General features: G+C 51.6%; 1 protein-coding gene across 23 annotated transcripts in view; it reads right to left on the bottom strand.

Moving 5' to 3' along the window:
• ZNF536 (zinc finger protein 536) overlaps positions 1-16,652 on the bottom strand; it is a 530,657-nt gene that overhangs the window by 196,942 nt on the left and 317,063 nt on the right. For 4 of the 23 annotated variants that reach the window (XM_084958826.1, XM_084958818.1, XM_084958823.1 and 1 more), the window contains one exon: positions 10,479-11,424. The exons of 13 other annotated variants lie outside the window; for them this stretch is intronic. In XM_084958826.1, the coding sequence (XP_084814952.1) occupies positions 11,417-11,424 (8 nt within the window). In that variant the 3' untranslated portion in view covers positions 10,479-11,416. Of the gene's footprint in view, positions 1-10,478; positions 12,358-16,652 lie in introns of those variants that run through there. 6 more of the 23 variants (XM_084958821.1, XM_084958819.1, XM_084958820.1 and 3 more) reach the window with 3 other exon arrangements.

Here is a 16,652-nt window from a genome sequence, read left to right as displayed (position 1 = left end):
AATTGCTATTTTATCTCTTTAAACTTCTCTGGTTGACGTTTTTAAAAGGGCAAAGGCAGAAAACCCTTATATAATACCTAATTTGTACATCTGCAGTTTCCCTCTGACTGGCACAGGCACCATATGTTTTTAATTATCATAATAGCCCTAAAGAACCTGTTCGGTGGGAAACACATATGATCCTTTTATTACTGGTTTGCAATTTAAACAGTTTTAACAGAAAAGGTCTGGCTGGAGGGGAGTGACAGGCTCAAAGGCCTGCGATCCCAGCCGTCGACCCCTGGAAGCTCAAGTTCAGATCCCACCCACTAGGAGGGACAGAGGTCATTGGTCGCATGTGAAGCCGCTCTACAGGACCTTAAAACACAGGATCTGTGATCTTCGGGAACGCTGTGGTGTGGTCAGAGCCTGACACAGTGAGAAGAGGGTTGATAAATATTATCCTAGTCTGACCTCTGCTGCTTTCACAGCTGGGGGCTGGGCCCCCCTGGCAGCCCCCGCCTGGAGGGTCTGCTGGTGCCCTTGGCCACCCACTCTCCCCTCTCCCCCATCTGGACCCCAGGGAACAATTGCAAGGTGAGGGGTCAGGGTTCCTCGAGGCCCTTTTATTTCGAGGAAGGCAGGGGACACGACAGGCTTTTCCCCAAGGCTGGGAAGTGACGAAATAAATACAGTCCTGAGGCTAATTGATTCGCAGACTGGAGATGGAAGGAAGCTTGGGATGATCCAGTGTGACTTTCTCATTCCTGCAGACGTGAGGACACCGAGGGGTGGTGGGGGGGACCTGCTCAGGGTCACAGTCACGTTCTAGGCGGGCTCAGTCACGTGGTGCGCACCTGATTCCCCCCCCTCTCCAGCGCTTCATCCTGCCTCTTCCTGGATGACAAGCCCCAGGTTCTGGAGCTGGAATCTCTGCTTGAAATTGCCTCATTTTCTCCCGGGGACCCGGAGCAAATGGCAAGAACAGGCCATTTTTATTTATTTGTGGGTCGGTTTATTCTTTTCTTCTTATCTTGGCCACGCCCAAGGCATGCGGAATTTCTCAGGCCAGGGAGCCAACCCGTGCCATAGCAGCGACCCAACCCCTGAAGGGACATCGCTGGCTCCTTAACCCACTCTGCCACAAGAGAACTCCTTTTTGACACATCCCAAACAAGGATTACAGGCAGGGGAGAGCACCACAGGTGGGGCAGCAAAATAGTCATGTGCCAGGGTCTCCATTGCCCGGCTGGATCTCAGCTTCCTTGCGGGTGTGCTGAGACCCCCTAGGGAAGGTGAACAGCGACTCTGTGCCTCTGTTTCCCCACATGTAAGATGGGAAAAATAAAAATGACCTCTACCTCATGGGTAGGATCTTATAAGGATTATACATAAGGATGCAATGAAAGAATAACATTTGCATTATGTGTAATGCAAATGTTATATGTATTATTCGGAATATAGCATTTAGAATGGGAGTTGGCCCGGGCACACTGCTAAACATTTACCAAACTTGGGAGCTGGAAGGATGGCCCAGAGGCCCCAACCCCACAGCAGAAGCTAAAGGGGTCATTCCTCAGACATGGGGAGATGGAGGGAGGAAATAGACATCTTCCCTAAACACCAGAGCCAAGGATGCTCATTTGGAGTGGGACAAAATCTGCGGGTCATAACTGCTTTCTGGGTAACTTCTCAAGGTGTCCAGGCGGCGGCAGGGGGGCGGGGGGGGGGCAGGGTTAGGAGCGAGCGCTCTTAGACGTCCTGGGGTTGTCCAAACAGCAGGCCTGATTCCACTCAGTTGCCGTAAAAGCGGCTTTTCTCTTCTCCATCCAAATGTGACTCTATGATATTGTATGACGTTATTTTTTTTTCTTTTGTCATAGCCTGATATTGGAAACGCAATACAGTTGGCCTTTGCACAACGTGGATTTGAACTGCTTGTGTCCACTCATATGTGCATATTTTTCGGTATATACATATATATACGATAAATGCATTTTCTCTTCCTCATGATTTTCTTAAGAACATTTTCTTTTTTTTCTAGCTTACTCTATTGTAAGAATACAAAAAATAATGCATATATTGTACAAAATATGTATTACCTCTTTTTGTTATTGGCGAGGCTTCTGGCCAACAGTGGGCTATTAGTAAAGTTTCAGAGGGAGTGAAAAGTTACACCCAGATTTTCTTCCTTCCTTCTTCTTCTTTTTTTTTTTTTTGCTAGTTTAGGGGCGCACCTAAGGCATATGAAAGTTCCCAGGCTAGGGGTCAAATCGAAGCTGTAGCCACCAGCCTACGCCACAGCCATAGCAACTCGGGATCCAAGCCACGTCTGCGACCTACACCACAGCTCACCGCAACGCCGGATCCTTCACGCACTGAGCAAGGCCAGGGATCAAACTCGCATCCTCATGGATGCTAGTCAGTTTTGTTAACCACTGAGCCACAAAGAACTCCCAGATTTTTGACTGTATGGGGGGCAGCACCCCACGTGCTTGCACTGGTCTAGGGTCAACTATGTTTTATAAAAGGCATATAATGTAGCTGATAACACCAATCTCTGTATCTAGCATGTGCTCTTTGCCGGGCTCAGAGTGCAGCACCGGAGAGACGTTTATGTCTGCAGATTTCTGTGCCAGATGCTGCAGGACAGTCACCTGGTGCCTGTAGGGGCTGAGTTGAGGCTCAGAGAAGCTGTCTGATGGGATGGTCGCAACTTGAGAAGTAGGAAGACTTTTCCATCAGATAGAAACATAACCTTGGTCAAGCCACCTGACATGTTTTGACCTCAGTTTCCCCCATCCTAAGATGCGTTCTGCTGACCAGGTGAGTGGGGTGACGCAGGAGCTGCCGGAGAACCAGGAAGGCTGAAAAAGTCCAGGTTGGCTTTGGGGGCTTCGGATGAAGATGGGGTGTCCCGCCTGCCTGTAGGGCGAGGCCAGGAGCAAGTCTATGATGGGGACCTCTTCCCATGCTGCCCCATCTTTGTTCCAGGAGAGGCCGTCTCTGGGTCCGCAGGTGGGACAGGCATTCAGAGGGCCAACCCTACCTTCGGAGGAGCAGGGAGGCCCAGGTCCAGATCTGGCCCGGCAAGTGAGCCCAGAAGATGAGAAGAAACCTTCTCCTAAGTTCAAATAAAGGGGGGCTACAAAGCCCCCCCTCCAGAAGGATCACGCTTTCTTTTTGGCAAGAAGAGGGCCAGCTGGCCACCTTCATTTGAGATGTCAACGATGACCTCTTGACTCAACAAATAGCAAGTGCATCTTAATCAGACTGTGTCCTTCCTGTCCCCCAGAAAAGGCAATGGCACCAACCCGCCCCTCAAGGAAACAAGACCTTCTTAATCACAGGCTGCCTCGAGGGGCGGAGCGGGGGGCCACAGACCCCAGCTGACCCCGCCGCCAGCAGGAGCCCTGCCCCGCTGCCCGCCTGCGCGGTGCCAGCTCAGCTCGGCGGCCCAGCAAGCCCAGGCTGGGGTGAAGGCGCCTCCGAATCTCCAGTTCTGGGAATAATAACTCACATTTCTTCCATCCCATCTGCACCCAGTGAAGGCAGAGCAGGGAAAGGAGCATAAAACACAAAGTTCCCACAGTCGACATCTGTCTTAGTGCAAACAATGGACCATTATCTTGTAAATAATTCTGATTAAGCTGTGGCGTTGCCTCCCAAAGAAGCGGGTGGTGGGGAGCAGGGGGAGGATGCTGCTGGGAAGCCTGGCCTGGGCCACCAGGTGCTGGACTCAGGCCCCTCCACTCCTCACCCTGGCCCTGCCCACGCCAGCACTGTGCCCCCCTCCAAACCCTGGGCCGCCTCCAGAAGGTTCCTCCCTGTCTCCATCTCCTGCTTTCTGCTGGCTTTTCTCTTCCTCCTTTCCCTCTCTCTATTGCCCACCCTCCTCTCCTCCAGATGCACCTGTACCCTGCTGCTTTTACTCTGTTCATGCCAGTTTTCTCTCCTCTTCCTCCCTCCTGGCCTCCCATTTTCACGTCCCAGGTCTCCGCTGTCCCCTTTTCACGCCTTCTCCCCTCTCTCCTCTCTGACCCTTATGTCCTCCTCCCTCCCTGTCTCTCCCTCCAAGTCGCTAACTCTCTCCTCCTCACCCCTCTCTCATTGTCTGGTCCCTTCTGCTCTTGGTCCCACAGTGGCTCCTCTTTTCCTCCCATCTCAGGCCCCAGGGGCTTTGCCCACCCCTCCAGACTGTCCCTGGGAGAGGCGGCTGGAGCCATGTCCAGTCTGGGGATTCTGAGGCCTATAGGCCCTCACCTGCTCTCTCAAGGCTGTCAGGCCTGGGCAAGGCTGGCCAGGAGCATGGCACCCACAGGAACCCCTCTTTCTACCACGGAGAAGCCCTCCCATAGCCCAACTCCAAACCAAAGACTCTCTGTCTTCTACCCTATGTTCCAATGTGCCCAGGTCAGCCTCCCTCTGTACTCATGAATCTCCCATAGAAAAAAGCCCAGTGTCACAAAAAAGCCAAAGCTTCACCAAAACCCCTGAGGTTAGGGACATTCAGGCATCCACCTGTGCAAAAAAAAGAGGGGATCACTCACTCTGCAAGGGCATTTAGCCCAAAGCCCTCTAGAAAATTCCCCTGGTGATTTAAAATGAATTGCCCGAGGGTGATTTAGAGAAGACCCTTCAAGCCCCAAGTTTCCATGTACAGCAGAAGCCACTGTACAAGAATGCTGTTCCTACTAGTTGATCACTGGAAAAAAATTCAGATAAGCCATGAGGTTCTACTGTAGAGCCCTGGGAACTATATCCAGCCACTTGGGATAGAACTTGATGAAAGAGAAAAAGAGTGTATATATGTGTATGAGTAGGTCATTGTGCTGCACAGCAGAAATTGACACAACACTGTAAATCAGCTAGACTTTAAAAAAAAAAGTAATTAGAACGGATAAGCAATGAGGTCCTACTGTATAGCACAGGGAACTGTATCTCATCTCTTGGGATAGACCCTGATGGAAGATAATCTAAGAAAGGGAATGTGTATGTGTATATATATGTATGACTGGGTCACGTTGCTGTACAGCAGAAATTGGCACAACATTGTAACTCAACTATACTTTAATAAAATTAAAAATCTCCTGATTGTAAATGCTTGGCAGCATCATTGGAAAACAGGAAAAAGAGTTCTGTTGGAGTCACCAGGGGTGTTGTCTGCACATCGTAGGAATGAGAGCCCTGAATCCTAGCACGGCTTCCTCCGTGGAGGTGTTCACCCTGGGGACGGGGAGGAATCCCAGTGAGGCAGTCTAACACAGAGGTCTTCCAGGGATGAGTAGAGACTGGGGAGGATGAGGGGCTCCAGGCTTTGCAGCACTGTACCCCGATTCTCTACTCACTTGGCAAGGTCTTGGGCGGGGGGGGCATGCGTTTTCATGGGAGCTCTGCCTGGGGCCTCCTGCATGCCAGCAGATATCCTGAAATAACTGAAAAGTGGGTGACTTGGCAACCTCCAATTTATGCGTTTTCCTTTTATTGTCTTGAGGATGCACAAGGGTCCACAGGTATACGCTTTGATGGATGACAAAACTAGAGGCAATCAGGTTACATTCAACGGTAACTTTAGCCAAAGACTCCAAGGGTTCCAACTTGGAGATGGTACAGAGAGTCCCAAACTGGGGGCCGGGGGTGGGGGGCACGTTGCTTAGTCAACAGTGACTTTGAGTCGCCAAAGGAACTCTGAGGATGGAAAAGGAGAAAGGTCACAGGCACGGAGGCGATGAGAACTGCTCCTGTGGCCCATGCACGCAAGAGGGAGCATGACATGAGCCCTCGGGTCCCCGTACTGCCTTCCGCTCCGCCTCAGCATGACTGCGTGGGAGTGTCGGGTGGGAGCGGGGGCCTCCCACGTGGGACTACATCCTATTCAAAGACAGACATACACTCAAGAGGGACACCCTGGATGATCACACTGGAATCTGAAATTTTAATCATCACAAAAAAGACCATTCTCTCCAGCTCGCCTGGGAACAAAAGAGGTTGGAAAAGAAAAAGAAAAAAAAAAAGTCAAATAACCATATTTTTTTTGGCACTATAATGAATCCAAAGATCCGGTTTTACTGACGCCCTCTTTTTTTTTTTTTTTTTTTTTTTTTTTTTTTTTTTTTTTTTTTTTTTAGGACCACGTCCACAGCCTATGGAGGTTCCCAGGTTCCCAGGCTAGGGGTCCAATCAGAGCTAGAGCCAATGCCCTACGCCACAGTCACTGCAACGTGGGATCTGAGCTGCCTCTGGGAGCTACACCACAGCTCATGGCCACACTGGATCCTTAACCCACTGCGAGAGGCCAAGGGTCAAACCCGCATCCTCATGGTTCCTAGTCAGATTTGTTTCCACTGAGCCACGATGGGAACTCCAACTCCCTTTTTAAAAAAAAAAAAAAAAAAATTGACTAACTTCTAGAACTAGAAATTTCTCAATGCTCTTCTTATGGGTTAATAAAAATGGCTTCATGACAAAGCAAGTACTCACACCGCACCCCCCCATGCCCAAACTGAAACGCTGTACATTGGCATGCTTGTGGGAAGGCCAGTATGGCGCCCACATCTTTGATCCTGCAGGAGTCAGCACTCCTGAGGGCTGACCGGGTCCTAGAGGGTCATCCAAAAAGTCAAGGCCACAAGGGGTCATGAAAGGCATAGAATTTGAGACCTCGGAGGGTAGTGAGGGAACTCCAAGTGTCCTCTCTTTCCACCAATGGGGAAACGGTACCCAAAGAAGAGCATGAACTGTCCAAGCTCCCTGAGCTCGAATGCTGGTAGATACTGCAAGTCTCTTGACCCCGAGGCCGGTCCTCGATCCAGCCTCCAGGATGCCTGGCCCTAAGCTGACAGTCTGTGCAGTTCTCAACATTTAAAACCCGCAGCTCACTTCCGGCAAGGTATCGTGTGTATCCGCCCCATCCTGGGCTCGAAAGACTGGTGACCTTCTGCAGTGCACCAGGGTGTAAAAACCTTTGGCCCAAGGGGTTCCCACCTGCTCTGGGTGCTGTCGGTGACCCACCCCTTCCCTTCTGGTTCCCAGGGATGCCAGTGGCCTCTTGTCTCCATCTGGCCATGAGAAGACTCCTTGGCCGTCGGGTGAGCAGATCCTCAGTGCATGAGAGCTGCAGAGCTGGTGGGTAAATACCCCAGCTTCTTTGGCCCTCGGGGGTGGTTCTGGAATGAACTGTGCATAGAATCCTGGAGGACCTCCAGGGGGACTGAGCCCAGGCCCTGAGCAGTGGCAACTCTGTCCTTTATACTCTGTGTCGGCCCCCCGCCACCAATGCCTCCTAAGATCACCTCCCACATAAAATACCTGCACCCAGGTCCTTATCTCAGGCTATGCTTTGGGGAGACCCCCAACTAGCTCAGCCATGGGCTCTTAGAAGATAGAGATTAAGAGACTCTCCTTGACAAGCAGGAGCGCAGCATCCTGAGAAACCCCTCATTCCCCACCAGGACCTCTGCATCCCAGTAAGACACCCACCTCCATCCCTGTTCCAGGTGCCGGGGACACCTCGGGTGACTCGTCCTTGCGTCTGCCCCAGCACTCCTCCCAGATCATACAAAGCCCTTGAGTCAGAAAAGCCACTTGTCCATCACAGAAAAAAAGAGCAATAATTTGGTAAATTAATTGCAAATTTGCTTTCCCTGCTCGGTTGCCTTTCTCCTTTTATGTGGATAATTGAGAGCATATTATATTAATTCGACAACAGCAGAAGTTCAAAAAGGAAACTTAACCTCGGGAGCAGTGGGTTACCATCAGATAGGTGTGTCTGGACAACTCCTGAAAGAGCATGAAAGACACGTTCCTCCCAAAGCCAGCCAACGTCTGGCTGCACAAATGGAGAGTTTTGCTGATGAAACGGCTGTGCAGAGCCCCCCACCTTGAACCTAGAAAGATGCACGCTGTTTGCCCAAGAGGCAGAATTTGCTCATGCAGAGACCACATAGCCAGGGTGCGGCTGCAGATGTAGGAGTGTAATTTAATCATCATGACGTTTCTTTGAGAAAAAAATGACGATATAGGAGCAATAAGTGTCTCCCAAAGTTTAGATTCTTCCCCGCACCAGACTATCTGAATTTCATCAAAGCAAACACACGGGTAAATGAAGAAGTGGGTTTGGAGCTGGGTTTCACTGTAAGCCACAGGCCACCTTCCCCCTCCCTCAGCTTATCCCATCTCAGGTCGCAGCTGCCTCCTCGGAACTCCACTCCCCTCTACAAAGGGGGCCTCTTTCTACCTCTTTCCATCCTTGCTTGGGAGGGTCTAGGCTGGAGGCCCAAGGGCGGAGCCAACAGGGGATCCCTGTGGACACCCCAAGTCTGAGTCCAAACAGGTGGGGCTTGTTATGATCCCATGTGGGGGAGAGGGGCTCCCGGAAATAGGACGGCTGGTGGCCCCCACACAGAGCCGTGAAATGAAGTCCGCTCCTGGCAGAGGCCTGGAGGCACCCAGCTCCCTCGCAGCCACAGGCAGGATGCTCCTAAGAACACTTGACTGGTGAGCAAGCAGCTCTTCCCCCAGAGGTGGAGGGAATGAGGAAGAGGTGGGTGGGAAGCAGTGGGGGTTCCTGAAATGAGCTGGGGGAGGAGGCTCATAAAAAACAGGAGAAGAGAATCCACCAAGGTCTCCTCTAAGCTTAAGAAGATCCCCCAGGGGAGCAACCCAGGAAATACCCCCTGCTTTGGAAGTGGAACTGCACAGAGATCCCGTTAGGGGCATCATCGGGCCCTCGTGGAGGAAGAGGAAACACAGGCGCCTGGATACGGGGCTCCAGGGAACCTTCCTGCAGTCGTGACCTGTTCCCTGCAGCAGTTCTGCCGCTGTTGCCGTGTGCACGGGACCCGCGGTCCCCCCTCTGCCGGACTGGCCAGGCCAGGGCTGCAGTGTCAGCAAGCAATCCCAGAGTGACTGTAAATGAAGAACCGGGCTGGGGGTGGTGTGTTCAACCCTGAGCCCCTCAGCAGAGCCCTCTGGTCCCCACTTCGTGCCCAGGGAGTGCAGAGGGCTCCCCTTGCCTACATAGAGTGGACGGCGGTGAGCCCCCCGAAGGGAGCTGCAAGTGTGGCTTCTTAAACCCGACGTGGCTTCAGCCCTGGTGGCGGGAACACCTGACACCCCCTTACAGAGGCTTGGGGTGCCTCGGGAAGTGACACAAGCCCTGGAGAGCCATCAGGAGGCGGGGACCCAGGAAAGGGCATAGACGAGGTCTCGTCTCAAGGGCAGTTCCCCAGACTCAGGTGGCCTTGGAAATAAGACGAAACTTCCCTGGAGTCCTTTCTGCGTGTTCAGGCTGTGCCTGCACATTGGTGGCGGAAGCTGGTCCGGGCTGTGTGGCCATGAGGACTGGGGACCTGATGGCTGGGGTAGCTTCACTTTACCTTGGCTGGGCACTGGGGGCTCCAGCAACGTTTTCCACTGGAACCCGAAGGGCATGTTCGCAGCTTCACGTGAACAGAATCATGTTCTCAGACTCAGAATCTCTCAGAGACAATCTGATCCTGAAGCACAGGGTCTCTGGGGCCGGAATCACATCCATGGTTTTCATGGGAAAGACTGGAGGGAAGGTTCCTCGCAGTCCAGGGGAGGCACTTGTCCTGATGCTAAATCAGCCTTAGTCAAAGGGACACTTCTGGGCTTCCTTCCCCTGGTCCACAGGACCCTTTCTTTATTTGGAGGCTGGGGGCCAGGCTTGGGGCTTGGGATTCTGGCAAAGGATGGTCATACCTCCCCCCCAGCCCCAGGACCAGTTAAACAGGGAGCAGGGTGTTTATGGAATTTGGACGTTTATAAAACAGACCCAATCCGAGAAGCTTGGAAACACCATTGAAGCAGCAGGGGCCTGCCGCTCCTGAACCAAAAAAAAAAATTAAGTCACGCAAAAGAAAAGCAAAACCCTTCCTTCCTGCATACTTGCGACCATGATGGGGAGCGCGGGGGCCGGGGGGCAGAAGCCTGTCACCACAGACAGGGGCACAACCAAAAAAATCCCTGGGGAGGTGGGGGAAAGGGGCAAAAACATGCCCCACTCCAGCCATTCCAAGTAAGTTTGCATTTAAAACTGCCCTTCACAGGATGGGAAGAAGGTGGTGAGGTTGGCTGCAGGCAGGCTGGTCCTGCATCTTCCGTCCAGGTGTGAGGGACTGAACGCCCACTGAGCCGTCGTGAGGTCTAGACACCCACCCGAGAATCACTCATATGGAGAGAAGCACTCTCCCCCACCTGCCAGGGATCACCCACATCCTAACTGGGGGGTGCCTTGACATTTGCATGTTGGGGGATTGTAATGCACGGGGTGGGGGGGGATGGGAGGAGAGATGGGGGGATGGGGGGGAGCCCACCTAAAGAGAGGTGGAAAACGCAGAAGGCTGGCCAGCAGACAGCCCAGGGATCGGCGCGGCTAGTTTCCCTGAATGTCCTGTGGAGGCTTCCAACAGACAGAGGGGTGTCAGAGGGTGAGAGGGTGCTGCAGAGTAAATTAACATAATGACTCCAAACTGCACTAATGTTTCACAGCTTTTTTTTTATTAGCAATACCAAGATACGTTATTGAAGCATTTTTAGTATTGTTTTACATTCCATTCATAAAGGACCTAACTTGTAACTCAGCATACAGCACACTTAAAGATATAGTTTGACACGTATTCAGAAAGCTACAATGATTATAACTTACATGCCTTCATTACCAGGAATACCTTAAGAGAGCGTCTAATTACTTCAACAATACTCTATGCCAAAGCACACGATAACCCGGTTACACGTTTACACATTTCGCTGCAATCGCCGTGTTTAAGGAGAGGAGGGCAAGGTAACTGTTCACTGAAATTTGACTGTCATCTCTTCCCGGTTAATAAGACGACCCAACACAATATTAAACTAGCAATATCACTGCTTAAAGACTATGGAGAAAGGTAATTACTGCACTTTGCCGTATTCTTCTAAAGTGTTACAAAATACAGGACAATCAGACATAAGCAGTAATGCCACCAAAAGACCATTGTAGGGCCCACCTCCAGAAGCTGTGCTGAAGTGTGTGTGTGTTATCTGTGTGTGTGTGTGTCTGTGTGTACGGGGGCGGGGGGGGGGGGCTTCAGGGTTTTCACGGGTAAAGGGACCTCAAATCCACCAGCCTTTGTCATGCAGGATGCAGGACTCTGAGCGAATTTTCTCTCCCATTCAAGTGACTAAGGCTTCCCCATCCTATGCTAATGGGGGAACATATGGGGCAATATTTTTAGCCTCCCTGATTCTTTGCTATATACGCTGTAGGTTGGTGTGCCATGTGTATACACATACCTATGCCAATGGTAATTATTTATTCAACACACATATGTGTATACATTCTTCTCTTGACTTTACACGATTTACAAGCTGCAGATAGCCACCGAGGTGCACGAACAGACAAGGGCAAGTCCAGCTAGACCGACTAGAACAGGGGCTGTCACTTACCTGCAAGAAAATGTGCAGATTCATTAAACAATCCAGAAACCGTGTGCGCTAGAGGCATTTGACAGCAAGGGCAGGGCCACAGTCCCTGATTGTTTAATGGAATAAGGACAATAAAGCAATATTTATAAAAGTTGGTCCTTCCGTCTCTGGCTAAAGCAAGAATAGTCTCAGTGATTAGAGCAGGTTGGCAATTAGATGGAGAGGTGCTGTTGATCAGCGCTAGGTAATAGGAGATAATTACTACGTATTTGAAACCTGGGCTTGGCACAGAAGATCTGAAAAGGAAAAAAAGAAAGAACTTGATTCCATCCGCGGTTAAGATGGGGTCTGTATCTCAAAGGCTGTCAGTGCCAGCCATGACTTTGAGTCAGCAGCCTGAGAAGGTAGCTGCCAAAGCTTAAGCCCCGGGTACCGGCACCCAGCTCAACACAGCAATGGGGTCACGCCGCTCCTATTGCACGTGGTGGTGGCTGGGCTTGCCTGGAGAGTTGGCATTTCCCAGGGGGATGTGGCTGTCTGTTCTGACAGCACTCTCTCCTCTCAGCATTCTCTTCCTCCCTCCCAATTTGAAGGCATTATCAGGGAGGAAAAAAATATGGTTTATATGGAGATAGGTTTTGAACCAAAGAGCTGCCTTGGTCTCTTTTCCCACCCCGGGCTTGATCCTGGTCAGGAGGTATCATGCGAGCCAAAGAGAAAAGGGACGCGGCAACCAAAATGAAAGCTACCAGACTTTGCTCCTGCTTCGGAGGCACTGTTGATTCAGCCAGTAGCTTCTGGAGCCAAAAATGTGCAGCAAAAGGAAAGGAACATAAACAAGGCTAAATGTCACCAGTGTTTGCCGACTTACAGACACCATCCATTTGTTTGTTCTGAAATGACGAGTGGACCATTTGGCAAATACAATGGTATTCACACAACAGTTCTGTCATCCTGCAGTGCAAACGACATCACGTCAGTGGCAGTCCCTATTTAATTTAAAGAGAGGGAAGGGGAGGAGGAGCAGAAAGACGAAAGAGTTGGAAGGGGCCGCTATCCAAAGAGGCTGCCTTTTCCTCGACACGGTGCACAGGGCCTGGTTAGGGACAAGGGCAGGCGAGAACCTGCCCGGGGGTGCTGAGTTCTGTGGGAGACCCTGGGGGACAGCACCTGTGCTTTGTTCCCCCCGGAGTCAAAAGGAGGCTCCGCAGACTCGTGGGGAGGCAACCCAGCAGTGGCAGAGCGGGCAGGATGAGGTGGCGACTTGCATTCATTTAAAGGATCTGCCCTTGGACTTCAGGATGAGCCAAAGGGTCCTCCCTACTGATGTAACCTAACCTCAGGCCCTGGACACACGCTATGAGTGAGAGCAGGCTGGACCGTGGGCGTCAACAGCCAACCTGTAAATGCTAAAGTCGAGCGACGAAAATGAGGGCAAAAGAGTTTCCACGGTCTCTGCCAGCCAAGACGCAGGAGCATCAGCTCAGGAAGCCGAGGAAGAGGAGGAGGATGGCTCATCTGGCTGTAGATACAGCACGGCAGCTCCGCAGACAAGACCCCACAGCAGCGAGTCCCTGGGTTTCCTCGGCTAAGTGCTCTCCCCCTTATATGGGGTGGTTTTGATTTTTGTGCTTCTCTTCCTGTGCCTGTTTAACTCATGTAACCTCCTTGCTTCATTCCAACCTGCTGGCTTCAGGGCCACATCTTAGAACCTGGGCTCATCCACAAGACCAACAATGTACCCACTGTCACAGGCTCCACCCTCAGCGCATCGTCCTCTGCCTGGATGCATCGCTCGCAGTGTTTTCGCATATCCTGCCACGGCTTGCTTGGAAATCCCTAGCTGACCACAGACCTTAGCTCTTTCTTGGCCAAAGACTGAGAAGGCAGGACTTATTTCTCCTTGTCGAAGCACTTGCCTTCTATCAGGAGGATGGAGTAGAAACAGACATGGTATGCCATTGCAATGGGACGTCATCCCCAAACTGCCAGAACTGCCTTCCAAGCTAACTTCCCACCCACTAAGGAGGGGTTATCAATGCCTGGGTGTGGCAGACACGAAGAAATAAAACGTGTCTCCACAGGCGCGATGGGAAGGAAGATGTGGACCTGCTCAGGGCTAAAGGCACTACCGCAATCAAAAGACGTGTGGGCGCTGCCATCAACTCCTTGTGACAGTCTCAGGGGGATGAGCAGCTCTTCTATAAAATACCAGCTCAATGGAGAGCCATCTATCCGAGCTCTTCTCCATCCATCATCTCTTTTTATCCTCATGTTCTGTCCATCAAGTTCACCTCAAGGCCAAGACGGAGCTCCTGCCTCTTCCTGTTCTGCCCACCTTGGCCATGATGAGGGGCAGCCCTGGACTCACCATGAGTCATGGAAGGGGTGTTCTGGAAGTTTTTAGCGTGTAAGCAGAGATGAGACCTTCCAGAAACAGCTACACCAGGCCACCTGGGTCTCCAAGTCCTCTCTCTCTGGAAGATCTCTTGCACCTCCGGCTTTGGCTTTAAATAGCAGGAGATGGGTCCTGCGCACGTCGTCTCACTGGCAGGTGGCGTTAGCAGAGGGCAGTTGTCCCATCTTGCCTAGGGTGACCAGAGCCGCACCACCTTGTTTACAGGAGCACAGGGGTTGGCAAACCAGCCCCCGTGGGCCACTTCTAGCCCACAGCCTGTGTTAATAACTGAAGTTTTTTTGGACCATGGCTACGCCCAAGTGCTTCCTTATTGCTTATTGGCTGCTTTGCACTGCCTGGCAGAGACCACAGGACTTCAAGCGTCATGGATTTACTCTCTGGCCTTCTAAGAAAAGTGTGTGGCCTAATCCTGCTTTCGACTGTGTTGCTGGGACAAAGGTGACTATTTTCAGACTGCCTATGCTCAGAAATGGGAGAGGTTTTTGGAGGATGGAAGTCACATCTAGCCTTCCGCTCTGGAGTTCGCATCATAGCTCAGCGGTAATGAGCCCAACCTGTATTCATGAGGATGCGGATTCAATCTCTGGCCTCGCTCTGTGGGTGAGGGATGGTGCCGGGAGCTGTGGTGTAGGTCACAGATGTGGCTTGGACCTGGCATCGCTGTGGCTGTGGCTGGAAGCTGCAGCTCTGATTGGACCCCTAGCCCAGGAACTTCCATATGCTGCAGGTGCAGCCGTAAAGAGCAGGGGAAAAAAAAAAAAAAAAAAAGAATTCAGCTCTGCTAACCTGGTTCACTTGAACACACATTTTAGAATACATAAGGTAAAGAGGTTTGAAGTTTCCATGGATCCTATCTTTTTTTTTAGGGAGGTCCTAATTCCCTCATTGCTATGAGAGAACCCCTAGGTGCAGGCATAATTTGGGAAGCCAGGTCCTCTTAATTGGAAATCCTGAGGCTATTGCTGTTGGTGACCCTTCTTCTTACTCGATTCCACCTGGTGGGTCCCTGGATCTGGCAGCCACCACACCAGGGCCTTGCCCCCCCATGGTAGAGAAGCTGATAGATGCTCCTGGCTCAGCCCAGCTTCCCTGTGTGGCGGGAACTCCAAAGCACGGTTTCCAAGAGTTCAGGAGTCATGCTCATCTCACTCCCTTTCCCTTAATTCGACTTTAGTTCCTTCTCCATCACCCCTACCCCTGGACTCACCAGAGGATACAGAGTAAACGCCATTTGCAAGACTCAACACATGATGGCTTGCAGCCATCTGTCTCAGTTCCAAAAGCTAAAGTAAAGGTTGCCCTCCAAATCCACAAATTCTGGAGCAAGGCAAGCTCTGTACCTGGTGCCACGCAGCCAGTCCCACTGGCACTGTGCAGACCAGCTTCTGGGCTGTCCGGGGCACACCAGAGCTCTCTCACGGCTCCAAGCTACTGGCTGACCCAACGGTTCATCAGATTTCTTGGGCTGGACAAAGGGGTTGTCTGCCTTTCTTGTCAGTGGATGTGAATGCTGCCCTGGTCTGCCCTGGCCCCACCAACCCCCTTATTAAATACTCATGTGGATCCTGTCCCATCATGAAAACAAGGTCAAATCCATTCCAATAAAACCAAGGGCACATCCAAGTTCTCTGATGGCATGGGAATGCCCCTGTACCTTATGTGTTTTGTTTTGTTTTGGTCTTTTGTGGGCCGCACCCGCGGCATATGGAGGTTCCCAGGCTAGGGGTCTAATCAGAGCTGGAACTGCCAGCCTACACCACAGCCACAGCAACACGGGATCCGAGCCGCACCTGCGACCTACACCACAGCTCATGGCAACGCCAGATCCGTAATCCACTGAACGAGGCCAAGGATCGAACCCACAACCTCATGGTTCCTAGTCAGATTCGTTTCTGCTGAGCCACGATGGGAATTCCTGTACCTTATGTTCTTCAACAGAACAAAAAGAGGCGGGCCATGCCTGGAATCTGGAAGACATCTTATGACAAGTGGGACCTGAGCTATTCCAGAAGCAACAGTGTATGTCCTTTAGCTTAATCCATCTTGGGTTAACCCATGCCCAGTATCCTCCTCGGCGTCATCTGTAACAGGCCTCGGATAGGCTAAGGCACTGTTCTCTGTGGAGGATTTTTTTTTTTTTGTCTTTTTTTGCCATTTCTAGGGCCGCTCCTATGGCATATGGGGGTTCCCAGGCTAGGGGTCCAATCCGAGCTGTAGCCACCAGCCTACACCACAGCCACAGCAATGCCAGATCCCAGTTGAATCTGCAACCTCCACCACAGCTCACAGCAATGCCGGATCCTTCACCCACTGAGCGAGGCCAGGGATCGAACCTGCAACCCCGTGGTTCCTCGTTGGATTTGTTAACCACTGAGCCACAACGGGAACTCCTGGAAGGATCTTTTGAAGATTCATGGTCAAGTTGTCAACATTGTTGACACTACACGCCCCCCCCCCATTGGCCTCTCTCCTGTTTGTCTCCCTCTTCTGCATCAGAGTAGGGAAATGCATTGGCTTAGGAGTGGGTCGTGCACACTGGCCAGGACCCCTGGTCCCTGAGCTGGAGGCCCAGAGGTCTACAGAATTAAGGAAGCACCCAGAAGTAGAGCCGACAACACAAGTAGCACCCACAGACTTAGGGCTAGAAGCCACCCTCTCCACTCACCGGCATGTGTCAGCAGAGCCGCTGAGCTCTGCGGGGAGAGGGTATTTAAGTGATTTAAACAAGAGCTTTATGGATGCTTCTTCCAACACTTCACACCCAGACTGGTATCAGCTCCTCCTATCAGCTGTTTCCAGGGCCATCAGAGGAGGGCTCTGGGTTTACCCA

The sequence above is a fragment of the Sus scrofa genome, chromosome 6 (assembly GCF_054392235.1).
Source record: "Sus scrofa isolate SSC_HxYL_T2T_F1_AM1 chromosome 6, Sscrofa_HxYL_maternal_Yorkshire_Landrace_v2.0, whole genome shotgun sequence".
Lineage (NCBI taxonomy): Eukaryota > Metazoa > Chordata > Mammalia > Artiodactyla > Suidae > Sus > Sus scrofa.
Note: the sequence above shows the minus strand (reverse complement) of the source record. Positions and strands in the feature narration are given on the sequence as shown.